The sequence below is a fragment of the Notolabrus celidotus genome, chromosome 12, assembly GCF_009762535.1.
Source record: "Notolabrus celidotus isolate fNotCel1 chromosome 12, fNotCel1.pri, whole genome shotgun sequence".
NCBI classification, from domain to species: domain Eukaryota; kingdom Metazoa; phylum Chordata; class Actinopteri; order Labriformes; family Labridae; genus Notolabrus; species Notolabrus celidotus.
In genome coordinates this window covers 35,828,123-35,850,370 of record NC_048283.1, presented here as the reverse complement: position 1 = coordinate 35,850,370, position 22,248 = coordinate 35,828,123, and the positions used below count along the sequence as shown (strand labels likewise).

Genomic DNA, 22,248 nt, shown 5'->3' with positions numbered 1-22,248 from the left:
AGGTGTTTTATGGAAATTTCACTTCTTTTGAATATGTGGCTCTTCAGTTAAATACATCCTCTCGGTCTATATTTCTTAATATTTACAGACCACCTAAATACTGTCTGATTTCATTGATAACCTTGCTGAACTACTGTCTCTTATCTGCACTGACTTTGATTCTGTTTTAATTGTTGGTGATTTTAACATCCATGTTGACAAACCTGAGGACAGAGTGACTGAAGAACTGTGTCATGTCCTTGACAACTTTGGACTCACTCAGCACGTGACGCTGCCCACACACAACAGGGGCCACATCCTAGACTTTGTTATCTCCAAGGGTCTAAACATTTCCAAGGTTCTGGTATCTGATGTTGCTCTCTCTGATCACTGCTGTCTTTTCTTTGAAAGTGATTTATCTGTGAACACTAATGTTCAAACTGAGGTTACCTCAAAACGTTACATTACTGAAAGTACCAGTGATATATTTATTCAGGCTTTCTCTTCCACAACCCCCCTCTCTAGGTTCTCTGCAGACGAACTTGTAGAAGATTTCACTTTAAAAATTACAAATATTATTGATTCCATTGCACCAACTAAAATAAAGGTGGTCTCCGATAAGAAAAAATCTCCTTGGAGGAATACCATGCAGGTCAAACATGAAAAAAAAGGAATGTCGAAAAGCTGAGCGCAGGTGGCGTAAAACAAAGCTTCAGGTTCATTATGACATTTATAGAGAAAGACTTCACATGTTTAATCTAGAACTGAAAAAGTCAAGGAAGACCTTCTTCTCAGACATTACCACTAAAAACAAAGATAATGCACGCGCCCTGTTTGCTACAGTCGACAGGCTAACAAACCCCCTGTGCCAGTGGCCTCTGAACATTTATCTACCAGGGCCTGCAATGAATTTGCATCCTTCTTCACTGCCAAAATTCAGAAAATCAGACAAGCAGTTAGCACTACTGTACGAGGTACTGGGAATGTGTTATCTGTGTGACCACCAAAAAACAACTCAATCACTATGACACAATTTAATCCAATAAATTACAAAAACCTACACGATATAATACAACATTTGAAATCCTCATCCTGCTGCATTGATATTCTACCATCACCATTTTTCAAAAAGGTTTCGGACTGCTTGACCTCAGATCTGCTTCAAATTGTCAACATGTCTCTTCTTTCAGGTGTCTTCCCCCAGACCATGAAAACAGCAGTAATAATTAAACCACTCCTGAAGAAGAATAATTTAGATGCATCAGAAATGAACAACTATAGGCCGATATCAAACCTCACTTTTTTCCTGATTCCGGATCACAGCACAGAGACCGCCCTAGTCAAGGTACTTAATGATATTCATTTAAAGACAGACAATGGCAAAATTTCAGTTTTGGTATCACTACACAGTTGACCACAAAATACTACTGGACAGACTTGAAAACTGGGTGGGACTCTCTGGTGCAGTACTAAATTGGCTTAAGTCCTATTTAAATGACCGGGACTATTTTGTGTCTTTGGGTAAATACACATCTGAGCGGATGAAAATCGTATGTGGAGTACCTCAGGGATCCATTCTGGGGCCTCTGCTATTCAACATCTACATGCTCCCCTTAGGTCAGATAATACGAAACAACAAAATAAAATACCATAGCTATGCAGATGACACACATTTACATCACCATATCACCAGGGGATGTTTGTATGGTCCCATACAAACACTGAGTAAATGCATTGAACAAATTAATGACTGGACGAGCCAGAACTTTCTTCAGTTAAACAAAGAAAAAACTGAAATGATTGTTTTTGGAGCCAAGGAAGAAAGGTTAAAGGTTACTGCTCAGCTCCAATCTGCACAGATGAAATGTTCAAACCAAGCCAGAAACCTTGGTGTAATCATAGACTCAGACCTTAATTTCAGCAGCCACATCAAGACAATTACAAAGTTCGCCTACTATCACCTTAAGAATATATCAAGGATTAAAGGACTCATGTCTCAGCAGGATGCAGAAAAACTGGTCCATGCATTTATCTTTAGCAGACTAGACTACTGTAACGGGGTCTTTACAGGACTCCCTAAAAAGTCCATCAGACGGCTGCAGCTCATACAGAATGCTGCTGCTCGAGTCCTAACAAGGACCAAAAAAGTAGACCACATCATTCCAGTTCTTAGATCTCTACACTGGCTTCCTGTCTGTCAGAGAATAGACTGTAAAATCCTGCTGATGGTTTATAAAGCACTGAATGGTTTAGGCCCAAAATACATTGCTGATCTGCTTCTACTTTATTCACCACCTCGACCTCTGAGGTCATCAGGTACTGGTCTGCTTTCAGTCCCAAGAGTCAGAACGAAACATGGTGAAGCAGCGTTTAGTCATTATGCACCACATATCTGGAACACACTCCCTGAAAGCTGTAGGTCTGCTCCAACTCTCACCTCTTTTAAATCCAAGATTAAGACTTTTTTATTTACCATTGCCTTCCTATCTTAGCTTATTTTAACTCACTTTAAATTAAAATTGTAATGAAATTTTTAATATATTTCTAATTTTCCTTTTCTTTTCTGTTTTATTATATTTGTCATTTTAAATGTGTTCTTTTATGCCTGTCTGAATGTCTCCAATGCTTTCAATGTTTTTATGTAAAGCACATTAAGTTGCCCTCATGTATGAAACAAATAAAGCTGCCTTGCCTTGACTTTTCTACATGGGGGTGGCTGGACTGGGCGGAGTGGATGCTGACGGACGTTGTTGCACCAACTGTTTTTTCTTACTCTCTGCCTCATATGCACAGGCAGTGTTCAGTCTCTCAAGTAACAGTTCATCAGAAATGTCATGTTGTTCAAGATATGGTCTGAGGTCATGTTTTATGTTATCATTTTGTAGTCCAGTTAACACAGTGTGAAGAAACATGTTCTGTACTAACTCTGGTTCATACTTGAGGCCTGACTCTGCTTCCTGTGAGGCAAACAAAATCTTCTGCCTAAGGTCAAAAGCACGAATGAGGAAATGCTGTGGGGTTTCTTTGATGCTGTAAGAGCCATATTCATGTTTTGGGTCAAGCTTTGAAACACATTGTTTATTGTGCCACTGGGTGTCATCATTTTGCTGATTGAGGGCACAGGTATAAAGGTACTGCACCGCCTAGGTATCAGATGTGTGTCTTGACCCGGAAGGGCAGTTGGTTTTTGACCGTTGTCGTGTTGTCACGTTGTTACGTTGTTGCCTTGTCACGCTGTTACGTTGTCACGTCGTCACGTTGGATGCTGTGACGCTGCGTCGACAGGCGGCATGGAGGACCGCGTCTAAAATGTTTGTTCGTGCAACGAAATGAGAAACTTGTGGACGCTGTCTAACTGTGCGTACGGTGATGCAATAAATGGAATGTTTTGTGCTGCAAGCCAAAGTTACGCCTAAGACCTGTGATTTCAACAACTACAGTAAACGGTATTGTATGGACAAACATATACCAGTACAACGCGTCAGCCAAGTCATTCCCGGGAGATATCAAAACACACCGGCAGCTTTAGTATGAGACTAAGCTTCTATATTGTCAAAAACCCGTGCTATTTGGAACTTTGTTTGTAAACCCTCCGGCGCGTTTGGCACGTCACTGGAGGAGGCACGAGGAACGTGGAGCTGTTAGCGGTCATCGTCGGATCCGGAGGGCTGCGGTCATCGTCGGATCCGGAGGGCTGCGGTCATCGTCGGACCCGGAGGGCTGCGGTCATCGTCGGACCCGGAGGGCTGCGGTCATCGTCGGACCCGGAGCGGGGAGCTGCTAGGATTTCGGCTGCAGTGATCTTTGGACCTGAGGCAGAAGCTACGGTGCTGTTTCTACGGCTACTCATGCGGAGCATCGTACCCAAATCACCGCAAGGCGCCCAACGCAGCGTTTGGAGAGGTATGTGTAGCGCTACACTGTTTATGGCCATTTAAAAATGTGTACACACATGACTCTGTCGAAATCCAATGCATTGGTTGTCAAAGCGGACTGACATAAGACTCTGCGCCAACTTGACTTTTGCGTGGCGAACTATTGAACTGATTTTGTGACTGTGTGTTTACTATGGATGAGAACGCGGCGTGGGATGTGGCTAACGGGACCGAAAGGGTTCACGTTCGGTCAGCTGCTCAAAGAGCCAGCAGTATATCTGGCGGTGCTGAGAGGTTACCTGAAAAGCGGGTGATTAAACTCACAGCTAAAGCACTCGCTGGTAAATTAGAGCGCTTACAAAATGAAAGAAAATCCAAGCTCAATAGAGCAAGGGTCATTAGGAAAACAATGCAATGTCTAATGTTGAATGATGATAAAACAGAGGTACAGAATGCTCTTGATGAATTGATAAAGGTGTGTAACGAAGCGAAATTCATTAATGATTCTTTGTTGCCCCTATTGCCTTGTGTCGAAAAGGAAAAACATGAAACGTGGTTTAAAGCAAGCATGATATCAAATGATGAGTGTATTGTCAACGCGAAAAAGTGGTTTTTGGGTCATGATGGTTCCACTGCACATGGAAACGTTGGTCATGTGGAGGATGACGTTCGTCCTGAGGACAGCGTGTCAAATGTGGGCAGCAAACGCTCAAGTCAAAGGAGCCATCGCAGTGGCAACTCAAGCACTACGTCCTCTGCACGCATAAAAGCTGAGGCGGATAGAGCGGCCCTACTTGCGCGACAAGCAGCTTTAAAAGAAATACACGCTTTGGAGCAACAGCAGGAGCAGCTGAGGAGGAAAAAAGAGGAACTGGACCTGAAAGTGGACTTAGCTGCATTCAATGCTAAGTTGGCAATATTACAGTCATGTGATGTTCAAAGTTATTCAGGAGCCTCAAACGGCATGGACTCTTATTTTGAAAGGGAAAAGGAGAAGACGGAATCAGTCACTGCCTTAAACCCAATGGCAAAAGAGTACAAGCCGGCATCGAAAGTTTCTCAACAAAAACAATGGACAGGATCAGTGTCATCTGACAAATTAAAATCCATGGATGAGTGGCAAAAACAAAATGTACAATTGTTGCAAACTGTTACAAGCCCCCAGTGGCCACCAAATGAACAGCAACAGGGAAGTAATATACCAGCAACATCACTACATGTGCAATGCCAGCCGATGGATGCTCAATCAAATGATGGACCAGGACAACTGACAATGAGTCAAAACAATCCTACTGGTGACATACTTAACATCATGCACAGACAAAATGACATAACAGCAACTCTGGTGCATCAGCAGCTTTCCCTATCTCTGCCGCCACGAGATATTCCCACGTTTGAAGGGGACCCTCTTAAGTACAGAACATTTGTGAAAGCCTTTGAGCAAGGAGTGGAAGTAAAGGCAAGTAAAGCGGATTGTCTTTATTATTTGGAGCAGTTCACCAGAGGACAGCCACGAGAGTTGGTGCGTAGCTGTTTATATATGGAACCGGAAAGTGGCTATACAGTGGCAAAAGGTCTGTTACAGGAACATTTTGGCAACCACTACAAAATAGCATCTGCTTATATGGAGAGTGCTTTGGCCTGGCAACCAATCAAATCTGAAGAGGTGAGTGCGCTCCAAGCCTATGCCTTATTTCTGCGTGGCTGCTGCAATGCAATGGAGGACCTGCAGTACTTGCAAGAGCTTGACATGCCGGTCAACATGAGAGCTATTGTTAGCAAATTGCCATTTAAAATGAGAGATCAATGGAGAGTCAAAGCTCATGACATAATGGGAAGAACAAATGACAGAGCTCACATAAAGGACTTAGTGGCATTTATTGAACGCCATGTCAGAATTATTTCAGACCCGCTGTTTGGAAACATACAGGACCCTGGATTTGGTGCTTCGGGGACAAAGACTCTCACCAGCTTTAAAACTCAGCCCAGGGAAAGAGTAAAAGAAAGAATTGTCGCTACCACAGTAACTTCTACAAACCTACCTGAAAGAATTGAACCTCAAAGTAAGATGGAGAAAGTTGGATGCCTCTGCTGTGCTCGTGGGCACTCATTGGACGAGTGTAAAGAGCTGAATGGAAAGAAGCACAAAGACAAGATCCACTTTTTGAGGGAAAAGGGAGTTTGTTTTGCATGTTTGTCTGTGGGTCACATGAGCCGTGACTGTGAAAAACGGTTAAAATGCAAAACCTGTGGTCAAACTCACCCAACCTTGCTTCATATAGAAAGGCAAGCAGCTCCAGAGCAGCAAAGAGAAGCGTTCAATGCACAGCCTACTGTTGTGACAACATGTGGACATACAGGGGCCGGTAAGGACCAATATGCCCTATCTATTCTTCCTGTAAAGGTGAAGACTTCAAAGGGAAATCACCTCATTACAACGTACGCCTTCTTGGATCCTGGTAGCTCTGGTACATTCTGTTCAGAAAATCTCATGAAGAAGTTGAATGCTGCAGGTAAAAGAACCAGCTTTCTGCTACGTACAATGGGGCAAGAAAGAGTGAAGACTGCCTACACCTTGACTGGTTTGGAGGTTGCGGGTCTTGAAAGCGATGATTTTTATGTGCTTCCAGATGTTCTCACACAGGAGAAAATGCCTGTGAATTCTGAAGACGTAGTGACACAGGAAGATCTGGATAAATGGCCACACTTGGAAAAGGTACACATCCCAAGCGTCAAGAAAACTGTCGACTTGTTGATTGGCACCAATGCTCCCAAGTTATTGGAACCATGGGAGGTCGTCAACAGCTGCGGGAATGGCCCATATGCTATCAGGACAGTCCTGGGATGGTCTGTAAATGGTCCGCTGAATGGAAATGGTGGCACCATGGAGGCAGAATTTCCCTCTGCAATGGTTAACAGGATCGCTGTGTGTAAACTGGAAGAAATGTTGGCTGCCCAGTATAACCACGACTTCAGTGACAAGAATGTGGAGGAGGAACAAATGTCAAGAGAAGACATGAAGTTTTTGGAAATTGTCAGTCATTCAGCAAAGCAGGTGGATGGGCATTACAGCCTGAAAATGCCTTTTAGGAAAGAGAAGCCCATGCTCCCAAATAATGTATCAGTGGCCAAGCAAAGGATTCTTGGACTCAAGAAAAGATTTGAAAAGGATGAACGGTTTCATCAGGAGTATGCAAGCTTCCTCAATGGTGTAATTGGAAAAGGATATGCAGAAAAAATCCCTCAGCATCAGTTGGACGGTGAAGAAGGAAAAGTTTGGTATATCTCGCATCACGGCGTTTACCATCCCAGGAAGAATAATTTGCGGGTTGTGTTTGACTGCGGGGCAACGTTTAAAGGAAGATCTTTAAACAACGAACTCTTCCAGGGACCTAACCTGACAAGCAGTCTAATCGGAGTGCTGACAAGATTTAGACAAGAGCCTGTAGCTTTAATGGCGGACATACAGCAGATGTTCTATCAGGTCAACGTTGTAGAAACCGACAAAGACTTTCTACGGTTCTTGTGGTGGCCGGAGGGCGACTTGAGTCAAGAAATTGCAGAGTATCGGATGACTGTCCACCTGTTTGGGGCAGTGTCATCCCCTAGCTGTGCTTCCTATGCACTCAGGAAGACAGCAGAGGATGGGCAGGCATTCTTCCCTGCTGACGTGGTTCGAACAGTAAACCAAAACTTCTACGTCGACGACTGTTTGAAGAGCACATCATCAGAAGATGAGGCCATTCAGCTGATTAAAAATCTTACAGCTCTGTGTCAAAAAGGAGGATTCTGTCTGACCAAGTGGGTCAGTAACAGCCGAAGGGTGCTGAGGACAGTCCCAGAAGAACACAGAGCTAAGGACTTAAAGGAATTGGATTTGGATAGGGACAATCTTCCCTTGGAGAGAGCCCTAGGTCTCCAGTGGTGCATAGAGAGTGATGTTTTTCAGTTTAAGATGCTGGTGAAACAAAGTCCTTACACAAGACGTGGCATGCTGTCTATGCTCAGTTCGGTGTATGACCCTTTGGGGTTTATTGCACCAGTCACTTTACCTGGCAAAGTCTTGCTGCAGGAGCTTTGCAGGAGAAACTCTGGATGGGATGAAAGCTTGCCTTGTGACACTCTGCAGCAGTGGAGAAAGTGGTTGGAGGAGCTCAACAGGTTGCCAGAGTTTACCATCAGCAGGTGCATTAAGCCAAAGGAGTTTGAACAACCCACAAAAGCCCAGCTGCATCACTTTTCGGATGCAAGTGAAGGAGGGTACGGCACCGTGAGCTACATACGGTTGGAGAACAACGACAATGTTCATGTTGCATTTCTGCTTGGCAAATCAAGAGGTACACCACTAAAGCCCGTCACCATTCCACGTTTGGAGCTTACTGCCGCAGTTCTTGCTGTTAGTGTGGAGAGAATGTTGAGAGCGGAGCTGCAGCTGCAGTTGGAAGATTCATTTTTCTGGACAGATAGCACTTCAGTGCTGAAGTACATAATGAATGAAGACAGACGCTTTCATACTTTCGTGGCTAACAGGGTGACAACCATCAGAAATGCTACAAAGGTGTCCCAATGGAGGTATGTAAATACCAAGGATAATCCTGCAGACGATGCGTCTAGAGGCAGTAAAGTCAATGACCTGCTGACCGGTAGCAGGTGGATTGAAGGACCCAGCTTTCTTTGGAAGCCAGAAAAGTATTGGCCAGAAAATATCGTGGAGATCAGCATTCCATTGGATGATCTGGAAGTCAAAAATGAGTTCATTGTGAATGCTGTTATTTCAGAAGATTTGTCTAATGCGACGGATCAACTAATTGCATACTTCTCAGAGTGGAGGAGGCTCAAGGTTGCTGTTGCTTGGTTCCTCAAAATCAAAGGAGTTCTCTTGAAGTTATGTCAAAGAAGAAAGGAGCTGCAAGCTTCTGATGCAAAAAATGAACCCACTCATGTACAGTTGGAGATGAGGAGGGTAAAAAGATCATTTGGATGTCAGAGTGTCTCAGCTGAGGATCTATGTGAGGCAGAAATTGCAATTGTACGCTTTGCTCAGCAGCAGCAGTTTAAGGCGGAAATTGATGCGCTCTCATCTGGGAAGTCGACAGTCAGGAAGGAAAGTCCTATTTACAAACTGAATCCGTGCCTGGAGGACGGCCTGCTCAGAGTTGGAGGAAGACTTAGTAGGGCAGCCTTGCCCGAAGAAGTCAAGCATCCGCTTATCCTCACAAAAGACCAGCGCATCTCCACACTTATTCTGAGGCATATCCACCAGCAACTGGGGCATAGTGGTAGAAACCACACTCTATCCAAGCTAAGGAGAAAGTATTGGATTACAAAGGCTCCTTCAGCAGTAAGGAAAGTCATAAACGACTGTCGGATGTGCAGACTTCATGCAGCGAAAGCAGGCGAGCAAAAGATGGCAGACCTTCCATTGGAAAGGATTTTGCCTGATCTCCCTCCTTTTACAAGTGTTGGTGTTGATTATTTCGGACCAATCGAGGTCAAGCGAGGAAGAAGCCTGTGTAAACGCTATGGAGTGATCTTCACCTGTTTAGCAAGCAGAGCTGTTCACCTTGAGGTTGCTAACTCACTGGATACGGATGCGTGTATAAACGCGTTGCGGCGTTTCATGAGTAGAAGAGGCCAGGTTTCTCAGATGCTGTCCGACAATGGCACCAATTTCGTTGGAGCAAATAGAGAACTGAAGGAGGCTCTCACTGCACTTAAACACGACCAGATTCGGAGAGTGCTCAGTCCAGCTGGAGTGGACTGGAAGTTCAATCCTCCAGGAGCATCTCATTTCGGAGGAGTTTGGGAGCGAATGATTCGAACAGTAAGGCGTGTTCTCAAATCTGTGTTACACCAGCAGCAATTGGATGATGACAGCCTTCACACAATTCTCTGTGAAGTTGAGGCCATATTGAATGACCGCCCCATCACCCAGCTGTCTGAGGATCCTAACGATCTTGAACCTCTTACGCCGAATCATATTCTCCTTCTGAAAGGCAAACCTGCATTACCACCCGGGCTGTTTGTGAAACAGGACCTGTATGCAAGAAGAAGGTGGAGACAAGTTCAATACATCTCGGATCTGTTCTGGAAGCGTTGGGTTCAGGAGTACCTCCCTCTGCTTCAAGAAAGGCAGAAGTGGAACAGAGAAAGGAGGAGTCTTGTGTCTGGAGACATTGTCATTGTCATGGATTCAACTGCCCCCCGTGGCTCCTGGCTGCTCGGCCGAGTGATCGAAACATTCCCTGACAAACATGGTGTTGTTCGGTCTGTTCGCCTGAAAACAAAGTCTAATATGTTGGACAGACCTGTCACTAAACTTTGTTTATTGAATGCAGTTGAAGAGGTTTAATACTGATGCACTAATAACATTGTTTGTGTTTATGGCTCTTTGTTTGTTTGTGTGAATTGTTAGCTCCACCTGTCACTAACAATTAGGGGCCGGAGTGTAAGAGCCATATTCATGTTTTGGGTCAAGCTTTGAAACACATTGTTTATTGTGCCACTGGGTGTCATCATTTTGCTGATTGAGGGCACAGGTATAAAGGTACTGCACCGCCTAGGTATCAGATGTGTGTCTTGACCCGGAAGGGCAGTTGGTTTTTGACCGTTGTCGTGTTGTCACGTTGTTACGTTGTTGCCTTGTCACGCTGTTACGTTGTCACGTCGTCACGTTGGATGCTGTGACGCTGCGTCGACAGGCGGCATGGAGGACCGCGTCTAAAATGTTTGTTCGTGCAACGAAATGAGAAACTTGTGGACGCTGTCTAACTGTGCGTACGGTGATGCAATAAATGGAATGTTTTGTGCTGCAAGCCAAAGTTACGCCTAAGACCTGTGATTTCAACAACTACAGTAAACGGTATTGTATGGACAAACATATACCAGTACAACGCGTCAGCCAAGTCATTCCCGGGAGATATCAAAACACACCGGCAGCTTTAGTATGAGACTAAGCTTCTATAGATGCCTTGAACCTCAGAGGTCAGCTGTTTGTAGAGTTCAGTCGCACTCTTCTCCTGGTAATGTAAAGTATCCGCCTTAATGTGGGTAAGGTCATGTTAGCTTTTCCCTCGAGATAACTGCGAATTTGCATGCCAGGAGAAATTGTTCGTATCACTGCATCTACAATCTCAGATTCTGGAAGTCCTTTGTCCACGTCTCTCATCATGTTTCTGTGTTGTCGAATTAAGCTGCAAAGCCTCAACTCCTTTCACTTTATTTTCCTTCTCTGGACTTTGTTTATTCTGCTCCTCTTTTGATGGTGTTTCTTCTGCGTTTACCTCTCCTGTAGTTCCATTTTTTGTAGGTTTCTTGAGTTCACTGATTTTGTCATGGAGGAGGAGTAAATCAGAAATTCCTTTATGCTCCAGTTCTTCTAGCTCTTCCCTCTGGATGTGGCTTGAGATCAGTGTGATAAGGGCTGTTCTCTTCTTGCTGGTAACATGCTCAAACGTTGGACCGGCAATAGTTAGAAAGTCACATAGTTCCACTAAAATGTCTCTAGAGAGTAGACATAACTCTACGATTATTTCAAGTTGCAATTGTTCAAACTCCGATGAATCCATCTTTCAGCAGAGAAGCTTGGATGTTAATGACGTGAAGTGGTGCCTTTAACCTTGGAAGAGCGGTAGCTGCTCTCCTAGTATATGTAGGAATACCTCAGATTGCATGCATTCTGTCCTTAGGATGTCTAGGTCCCACTGTAGCCGTTTCACCTTATGCTCTCACTGACTGGTTAGTTTGAAAGGGCTGTGTGATGCTCTGGGACATCTATCTGGGGTAGAAGCTGGCCTTGGCAAAACACATCCCAGCGGTGCCTCCAAATGTTACACCCCTGCACAGTGTGCTGTAAAGGGGGGAAATGTGAAAGAAAGACACACACGCCGATGCTCTTTTTCATTCCACAATGTAATGAGCTTAACGCGTAATAAACATACATTCAAACAAACATCTCTTTAGCAATGCCCTGCATCATGTAACTGACTTGCAAAAGTACATCATAACAATAAACTCTACTGCCAGCCGGTGCTAAATGTCTACACCACGTTCCAACCGTACGGTTGAAGCTAGCAATTGCTGGTAAAAACATTAGCATCTGCAGTAGCTTCTATACAAACACTAAATAAACTTACTCAACCGACTCTACACAGAACTACCTTATCACAAACATATTTATATTTATTACGATAACACGTGTATAGTTTTATATATGTTTTTGCGCACTTTTCTTACCTGTAAAGGGGAGAAATGTGAAAGAAAGACACACGCTGATGCTGGATTTCACTCCACAATGTAATCAGCAGCCGCAAGCAACATGCTCCCCCCACTGGCTAAACCCGGAAATTTCCAAAAACAAACCAAGTGCAACAAAACCAATCTATTACCTCTATAAACTTGCATTTTAACCTTAGCGAAATTAATTAACATTTTAACAATGAACATATTTCAAAGATGAATTTGGACTGTTTTTAACATATATTCTTATTCTATTTATACTGTGTTTATACTGTTAAACACATCCCTGTTAACATTTTAAGCTCAATGATCAATTTTATATGCATTACAAGTGTTACCGTTAATGGACTGTCCATTGTAGGCTTTGAGCTTACAATTTAGACTAATGTGTGGCTTTACCTTCATGGCCTTGATGTCCAGCACATTCACCAAGTTAACCTGTGCTCCTGTGTCCAGTCTGAAAGTGATGTCAGCTCCGTTTACATGCAGTGTCTCTGTCCATTTGTCCTCCTTGACACTGTTGGTGCTTGTCTCCCCAGTCCCTGCAGGATGGGATTCCTTCTGTTACCATGCCCACAAAAAATGTGTCACAGGGATCAGCCATTTCAACAGTCCGTACATGCTCAAAGCAATGCTTTGCAAAATGATTTTTTCCTTTACATTCATTGCAGACTTTATTATTGGCTGGACATTGTTTTGGTGCATGATTTGTGCCACATCTCTTGCAACTAAGGGTGTCGTAATCCTTGTGACGTTTTGCTTGCGCTGCTTTAGGTAGGTCCTGGACAACACTGTGGCCACTGTTGCACTGTCTCCGTCTGCGTCTCTCACGGTCCCACTGAACGATTTAGCATGCTGCAGGGCAAGCTCACTTGCATGACATATTTTCACGGCTCCTGCTAAGCTGAGCTCAGTCTCTCTTAGCAGGCTCTCCCGCACTTTTTTGTCATTAATTCCAAACACAATCTGATCACGTACCAGTCTTGCAGCACTCCAAAGTTGCATGTTCTAGCTTTCAGTTTCAGGTCCGTCAAAAAAGAATCAAAGCTCTCACCGGGTTGCTGCATGAGCGAACGAAACACAAATCTTTCAATAGTCTTGTTTTTCTTTGGTGAACAGTGTTCATCAAACATCTGCACAGCTGTGTCGAACTTGTCCTTATCTTCTGCATCAGCGAACACAAATGTGTTGTAGACCTCAACAGCCATGCATGGAGGTGAGTAGAGCTGGTTCATAAAGCACACCTGCTGCAGGTAGGTGACCAAGCTAACACTGTGCCCCTCAATCTATAAATAACAACGTTGTCATCGTCACTTGTCCTGCCTGCTGTCCCCTCTTTTCACCCGTTCTCCGTGCGTGTTTTGTTGTTGAAAAGTGCCGATCAAGTGAACTTACGTTTATGTTCCAAGGAAGTCAAATTGATGACAAAACCGATGACGCACAGGGGCTGAGATTGATATAATTGGTCAAATTTGCAGGAAAGTTGCGGTGATTGTATAAAATTGCAAGGCCGTGAAAACACTGCACTGATTGGTTAAATTTGCGTTGATAGTTGCGATCGCGAAATCGCAACTTCCTGGAGGGACTGTAGAAGACTCGCCGTTTTGCATGATGCAGGGTCTGGAAGCGAATGTTCTTCTGCTACAATACTCGCTTCGCCTCTGAGTATTCTTTGCGCTCTTGAAGAATTGCTGGGGGATAAAATATAGTATGTGTCTCCCATTCAATAAGCACCTTCTTATTCCACCATGCCTTACACAAAACCTCCTCTTTGGTTGTGTTGCAGAGAAACTTGATTATTATTCACCGTGGCTGATTTCCATCTTCTCTTCTCTTCTCTTTGTGTCGGGGGGGGGGGGGGGGGGGGGGGAATCCCAGAGTGTCCTGCATTAGCTTCTCCACGTACTCCACCATTGACGGCCCCTCCGCTCCCTCTGGAACATTGTATATCCTTAGATTTTCCCGTCGAGACCTTCCTTCTTGGTCAAGCAGTTTCATCTCTTGCTGATTCATTACAGAAATTGTAAATATTAACATCAACTTTGATTACATGATAAACTTTGTGATAATGAGATTATTACTCTGGGTTATTTTAACAAAAAATGTCAAATAAATCATTTTACAAAAATAGGAATGTTTCCTCTAATTGATACTTAAAGCAATTAATTAATAAACCCACTCTCAGGCTGTTTCTAAAATCACTCCCTATCCACTAAATAGTGCACTATATAGTGGATAGGCCATTTTGTAGTGCTGTCCTAATTCTGAGTGAGCATGGTCATACACTATATAGTCCACTCAATATATCCCACAATGCATTTTGAAAAGTAGTGTATGAGCGATGTTCACTATACGAGCAATATATACCACCATGCATTGCGGTTCAAACAGAAGAAATGGCTGACAGTCCGCTTTTCAGGATTATTAGACACAAATTCAGCAAATCTCAAGGTCAGCCTATTTTCACTTGCGCAATATTTCTAAAATTAGACACTTCCTATCTCAGAGCGACGCAGAAAAACTAGTCCATGCATTTGTTACCTCCAGGTTAGATTACTGTAACTCCCTCTTATCAGGCTGCCCCAATAAGTCTCTAAAGATTCTTCAGCTAGTTCAAAACGCCGCAGCTCGAGTATTGACTAAAACTAGGAAGAGGGAGCACATTTCTCCAGTGTTAGCTTCTCTACACTGGCTCCCAATAAAATGTAGAATAGAATTTAAAATCCTTCTTTTAACCTACAAAGCCCTTAAAAATCAGGCACCCTCGTATCTTAAAGAGCTCATAGTGCCCTATTACCCCTCTAGAACTCTACGCTCCCAACATGCAGGCTTGCTAGTTGTACCTAAAATCTCTAAAAGTAGTATGGGAGGTAGAACCTTCAGTTATCAGGCCCCCCTCCTTTGGAATCATCTACCAGTCAGGGTCCGGGAGGCAGACACCCTCTCCACTTTTAAGAGTAGACTTAAAACTTTCCTTTTTGATAAAGCTTATAGTTAAGCTGGATCAGGCTTGGACCAGCTTTTGTCATGCTGCTATAGGCCTAGACTGCCGGGGGAACTGGCACACTGACACACTGGGATCCTAGCTCACCTTCTTCCCCCCAACCCCCTCATCACTTACTTTAACTCTGCCTGTCCCATTAAAGTTACTAACCATAGACCTTTCTGGAGTCCCTGAGCTCCATTGTCTCGTAAATTCCTCTGAGCTGCCGTAGACATCCTCCTGCTGTGGACGATCTGGACTCCAGCTGATACGGACGTGCTGGACTCCAGCGGCAACAGCTTCTACGACTCGTCTCATCACTATCACCTCTCTCTCTTACTCCCCTCTATCTGTCTTTCCAGACCCAACTCAGTCGAGGCATGATGGCTGTCTAACATGAGTCTGGTTCTGCCTGAGGTTTCTGCCTGTTAAAAGGAAGTTTTTCCTCACCACTGTAACTAGCTAAATACTGCGATGTGCAATGCTCATGATGGATTAAGGTGGGGTCAGACTGAGTCTTACCCTGTCTTGGTGTTGGGTCTCTGTTCATAATTTGACATAGTGTGGTCTAGACCTCCTATGTTTGTAAAAGCGTCTTGAGATAACGTTTGTTGTGATTTGGCGCTATACAAATAAAGATTGATTGATTGATTGATTGACGTTATAACTTGTACATAACAGGTACTATATTTACGCCTCTACGGTAAAAACCCAGCTAGCTAACATTAGCCTTTAGCTATTTGTTAGCCACCATTGGTAGCCACTGTAAGCATTGCTAGCTAGCGTTATCAGTACATTGCATTGGCGTTTCACAATAGTGCCGGAGAAAAATGTATTGTCACTTTATATTATTGTGTTCAGGGACTGACGATGATGTAGTCCAGCTGATCAGGCTGAGGAGGGAGAAGGACCACCTCTTCAGCGGGAGGCGGTTTACTGCTGCTGCAGGATAGGAGTGAGACATTTAAATATTATTAATAGGTTTCTTATTGTGATGTGTAATTATACTGGAGGTATAATGTTCTTGGCTGATACCTTTCTAGTAGGCTATAGTTATTAATGATTTTGATACACTTTGTAGGCTATTGTCTAATATATTTGTATGTTTTTCAGTTTGAAGAAATGTGCTGAAAGGAATGAAGCTGGCTGACCAAGTCAGTCTTGCTAGAGCGGCAAAGAAATGGGAGAATTTAAAGAAAACGCATAAGGTTTGTATTTGTTGTATTTAACTGTAGCCCTAGATAATTAAAGCTTAGATTAAAATGGCACTTCACATTCTCCTTTAGTATCTTCCTATGTAGTATTCGGCATCTGAAATTGACTTTATCATGTATAATTGTGCATAGCTACTAGTTGATATGCATGCGATTGTGTGCAGGAGCTAAAAAAAAAAAACACCCACAGGGAGTGGCACTGAATCAGGGGAGGCAACTCTGCTGTACAACAAATTGCATTCTAAGGACATTAAAATTTTCTAAAGTAAACTAAACTAAACTGCTGGGGCGTGGAAGTGGTTCTCCCTCATGGATGAGGCAATAGGTGGGAGGCCATCCATAAGGCCTCCATGCCTCATTGCCTCAGCCTGGGGAGACAACTCTTCTGTGTCCCAGCCAGAATCCCCTGATTCAGTGCCATCCGACTCAGAGAGAGCCAGAGAGAGTGGCAGAGGAGGCAGGGCCAGCACCAAAGAGGCAGAGGAATGTTGGGGACAAAGTCCTGAGTTTTTTGGAGAGGGCAGAAGAGAGACCTAGGAGAGATGAGGCCAGGGAGGAAAGATTGTTGAGTGTGATTGAAAAGATTGTTGATAAAATGTAAATATGTAATAAAATTAAAAGCTGCACATTAAAATTAATGTTTTATGAATCAGTCTTTACCATCAACACAAAAAACTTGAAAGAACTGATTTTAAAATAACTGATACAACATCTATATGGCAAATCTTTAAGAAAGAAGGAAGAAGAATTTATTAACAACTGATAACTACTACTAACTACATATTTACAACTTACAGTACATATTAACACTTGTATGAGTATTGAACTATTTACATGAATTTAAGTCTTAACAACAATGTTGCTCTATTTTTTCTTAATTGTAGTCATGATCATCCAGAGCTGGCAGATTTTCAACTGGGGCTGAAAGGGCAGCAGCCATGCGTACGCAGCCGCTCCCCACACTGTGAGTCTGGCTGAAGCTGGCCATCACCATCATCCGGCCTCAGTGCCTCTTCAACTGGCTCCATTGCGTCTCCATCCCTGAGGCAGAAATTGTGGAGGATGGCACAACAAGCCACCACCTCCACAGAGAACACAGTTCTCACTTCTAGGGCCTTGAAAAAGATGGAGTGCCATCTAGCCTTCATGATACCAAAGGCCCGCTTGATAACTGAACGAGCCTTTGAATGGTGCCGGTTAAATCTGGCTTCACTGCACCTCTCACAGGCTCCCTGTATGGGGTTATAAGGGTGATTGGAGGGGGAGTAGTCTGACATTATGACATTAAATACTATAATTCCACATTATCTAATATATAATATAAACGCAAAGGACTAATATAATCTTTTAACTTAGTTTGGCTACGTCTAGCTAGTATAGCAATGACGGCACGTCTCAGTCCTCTCTGTCTTTCTCTTGCTAGTCTGATTCTTCTTTGAAGAAAAATGATTTGAATAAGAGTCAAAAGAAAAGCAGAAATATTAATAGGAGGCATCTTTCGGCCCTCAAGTGATGAAGGTTTCACATGAAAAATGTTTGGAACGGAGTGACAGTAAAAGTCAGGCATGAGACAATCCAATAGGTTGTGGCGCGAATATATGGTTGGTATTTATTTATTGAAAATAATGTGTAATACATTTATTTATTTTATTTGATTATTGTGGCAAAATACACTAAGTATATTAGTTATCACTAAAATCAATGCTGTTTTACAGTGTTTGAGAAAAATCATAACTGTAAATCCCCAGCCGTCCATGAGCGACGTCTTAGTTGTGGGACAGTGATTACGTCACTGTCAGCAGCCGGCGAGTAAGCGAGTAGTGTCCGAAATCTTGTTTTAATTTTGCTGAGTCAGTGCACTATATAGTCAACTACATCTACTTCACTGTGTAGTGAGTAGGGAATCAGTGAGTGATTTCGGACACAGCCCCAGTGTTGGCTTAATCAGATACTTGTCTTAGATCCAAACAGAATCTTAAAAGCTGGCACTCTTAGATAGTTTCAGTTACCATTCTATAGTTTTGTCTTCACGAGTAAACATTCAAAATTAGGCAGTATAGAAAATTGGATCCAGACAAGTTTTTCGGGACTTTATTGCCATTAACTTGCTAAGATTTCAGTTAATTCATGAACTTCAAATTGCTTTGGATTATTTTACTATGAATTTTCCAAGGGGATTGTTAAACATGCTCCCTGGTAACTGACCAATGAAAAGTAATTTACCCTGGATCTGTTCTGAACTTGTGTCTTTTCAGGCAGAGGGATGAAGCATAGGCAAATTTTGTACCGAAAGGAAACACGTTGACTGGGAAATGAACAAACAACTAAGAAACACCATCAGAACACAAGTCTGACATACTTACAATGCTACAATGTTACAATGTCATTTAGCAGACGCTTTGATCTAAAGCGACGTACATACGAGAACAAGAACACAAGCAAAGATCTACTTCAACAAATTGTTATAAGGGATGTTTTCGTGATAATTTCATGTTGCTGTTGGGTATTTTTGTAATCATGAAAAACATACCTAAATGTTAAATAAAGATGACAGAAAAAAAGGACTTTCTGTTGCATTTTATTGTTATTGGGCTATAAAATTAGTTCATTGTCTCAAAGATATTTTGATAAATTATTTCTTCCTTTTGCTCTTTCCTTCCATCTTCCTCTTGCCTTTTTTGTCTTCTTCTGATTTTCCAAAAGTATGGAGGTCATGACGGACCAAGCAGCCTCTCCACCAGGCTTGAAGCTGCAGGGACAAGGGTCACATTTGAGGATCAGATTTAGGGATTTGTAATTAATCAAATGGTCATGTCTTGTCACAGGACATAAAACGACAGGAAAAATGAGGGCATAAAACATGATGGTCATGATGTTACCTTTATAGCAGCTCTGGCCTCTGCCTGCTGAAGCTGCAGTTTCATCAACTTATCCCTGTCCTCAACCACCACCTGCTCCATCTCCCTGAACTGAACATATTAAAGTATCTCGTTATTGTAAATGATGACTATTCCTCCTGCTCTACATCTGTAGCTGTTCAATGAATTATGTTACACACTCAGAGATAGTTGCCTACCTTTCTCATTTTCTCCATTAGTCTGTCAGAATTGATTGTTCTGTTGCATTGCACATTGTTGAGCTGCTGCTCCATTTCCCACTGCATCTGCTTTGAGTGCTCTTGCCACTGTGACAACTTTTGCTGCAACCCCTGCGAACAGCAACAAAATTAGCTGCTGCAGCAATCGATTAATATTAACAATGTAGAGTTGTGATGATTATGAAATCAACTGTGTAATGACCATAAACAGCAAGAAGATTTGCTTCTAATGCAAATACTTAACATTAAATCCACTTAAACCCTGAAAAACCCAGAACACTTGGTCTATTAAGCCAAAAGTTACAGTGTGAACTCAACATGTGCCCTGTTTTGATACTTTCAATTTCCTAAATTGCAAGTGCTAAAACGTAAAGGGTTTTGATTAAAACTAGGTTTTTAGTTGCTCTTAATTCTCTTTTTACCTGTGAAGAATACCAGCAAGAAAACTTCAGTGAACTTTAGTATTACATTGTCACCCATAGCCTTGTTGAATAAGGATTCAGCGGAACGGCAAATTTGGTGTATGAAATAGAGATATGTTGGGATACTAAACAGACATGTCATTGCGTAAGAGCACATGTTTTGTTGAACACCTGCTAAACTCTTTGTATGATAAGCTTGCATTATAATAACCAACTCTTCAGCAAAATGTATTAACTTTGGACAGCAGTTTTTATTATAAAGCATACACTGAAACAAAGAACAATGTAATATCCTCTGATGTCCTCAGATATTTAAGATTTTAGAGCTTAGTGCATTTTAGGATAGAGATGGTGTGTATACAAGGGTAACAGATGTGTGGTGGAGAGACTCTGTAGAGGGTGGTGAAGGCCGCACAGAGGATTGTAGGGAACAGCTTACCACCAACCCCTGACATTTACACCAGCAGATGCAGAAATAGGGCCTCTGGCATCATGAAGGAAACCTCCCACCCTGCACACAAACTGTTTGCTCCTCTCCCCTCAGGCAGGAGGCTGCGGAGCATCAAAAGCAGAACCCCCACAATGAGGAACAGCTTCTTTCCTGAGGCTGTAAGACTGCTGAACTATAGAATAACAGTATGGGGGGCTTTCTGTATGTTGGGGGCTTTCTGTATGTGAGAGGTTTCGATGACGCTGTGATTCCCGTTCTCGCAAGACTGGTGTAGATTCAACATGGCGGCGCCCGGTGCCGGTTTTTGAAAACAAACAAATCTCATACACCATTATCGTAATATAACTTAACTAAAGAATAACTCCGTGAATCAGGACACGTAAAACCAATAATCGACAACCCTGGAGCAGCTGGAGGACTTCATAGACAGTTATTACTACCAACAGGCTGCTGAAATGGGTAAGAAAGGGAAACAAGCGGCTTCTGCAAAACGCCAGCGTTCCCCAGATTCCTCACCTAATGTATCTTTCGCCTCCCAATCCGACTCGCCAACCCAAACAGAGGCTCCGTCAAACAACCCTGAGGTTAGTGAAACTTTAATCTCGATTAATAACCATCTCTCCTCGATGGACTCGCCCATCGTTCTCGTTGAGTTAATGCATAAAGAATTCCAGGAGCTCAAGACCAGTTTAGAATTTTGTTACGAGCAAATTACTAAACTAAACTCGGAGAACAAACAACTTAAAACTGCCGTCCAAACTCTCTCTGCTGATATGTCAGGTATCCAAAGAGTGAATAAGGAACTGAAAGAGACAGTGTTAGAGCTGCAGGGACGATCTATGCGGGATAATTTAATATTCTCTGGCATTCCTGAAACTGCCGGTAACAATCCCGCGGAGTCTGAAGAGGCATTAAAAAACTTCATGGCCTCCAAATTAAAGATCACTGGTGACAAGCTAAAACAAATCACCTTCCACCGTCTCGGAGCAGTTAAAAGAGACAACAAACAACCGCGTCCGATCATAGCCAAGTTTGAGCATTATAAACACAAAGAGTTTGTTAAAAAACAAGGTGTACAGCTCAAAGGGACAAACTACGGCATGAACGACCAGCACCCCAAAGAGATCCTGGCTCGGCGTAAAATCCTCTTTCCGATCCACAAAGAGAACATTGCCACGAGGGTCACGAACTGACCCCGTGGTTATTCTAACCTTAACACTCCGGATAGTACCGACAATATATTGATAAATACTCACACCAGTCTCACACGTACCTCCACAACTAATGACCTGACTTTTCCTTTGTTTCTATTATTTATTTATTTATTTATTGTCTTTCTCACAACCTTTGTATCTTGCACCCTCACATCTGTCCGTTCACCCCCCCTAAAACACCCTAAAACAGTATATGGAGGACTACGGCCTCGGAGATAGCTGGAGGATAAACCATCAGTCAGAAAGAAAGTACACCTTTTTCTCACAAGTACACCACACATTCTCGAGAATCGACTACTTCTTAACTAGTAATTCACTTCAATCAGTCTCAATCAGCAGTATCGTTAAATCTAAATATTAATACGCAACAGAAACCCTCCATCAGATGGAGACTCAATACATCATTGTTAAAAGATGACTTCAATCAGTTCTTCAACCAAGACTGGTCATTTTTCTTGGAAACAAATGACTCCCCAAACATCTCACCTACACTGCTATGGGAAACCGCCAAAGCGGTATTACGTGGCAGAATCATTTCATTTTCATCCTACAAAAAAGAAGAAAGAAGTACTAAGAGAAAATAATTTACAATCAAAAATAGTAGAAATAGAAACTCTATATGCTGAAAAACCAACAGAAAGCCTTCTTGGTGAGATCAGGAGACTCAAACTGGAGCTAAATGAAATTATCAATAAAAGAACCACATTCCAAAGAAAGACGCTAGAAGCTAGAAAGACTAAGTATCAATGACTATCAAAATAGCAACAAATCAACT

General features: G+C 42.7%; 1 protein-coding gene and 1 long non-coding RNA gene across 3 annotated transcripts in view; one reads left to right on the top strand and one right to left on the bottom strand.

Annotated features, from left to right (window-relative positions):
* Nucleotides 1–15,925: 15,925 nt before the first annotated feature.
* Nucleotides 15,926–17,759, top strand: LOC117823387. Its single transcript, XR_004633391.1, has 3 exons — nt 15,926–16,030; nt 16,189–16,283; nt 17,174–17,759. It is a non-coding gene; the product is annotated as an uncharacterized LOC117823387 (long non-coding RNA).
* A 1,092-nt stretch (nt 17,760–18,851) lies between these two features.
* iqcg (IQ motif containing G) overlaps nt 18,852–22,248 on the bottom strand; it is a 41,272-nt gene continuing 37,875 nt past the window's right edge. For both annotated transcript variants that reach the window (XM_034698774.1, XM_034698775.1), the window contains exons 9-11: nt 19,366–19,497; nt 19,169–19,258; nt 18,852–19,038 (exon numbers count right to left, since the gene is read on the bottom strand). In XM_034698774.1, the coding sequence (XP_034554665.1) occupies nt 18,922–19,038; nt 19,169–19,258; nt 19,366–19,497 (339 nt within the window). In that variant the 3' untranslated portion in view covers nt 18,852–18,921. The remainder of the gene's footprint in view (nt 19,039–19,168; nt 19,259–19,365; nt 19,498–22,248) is intronic.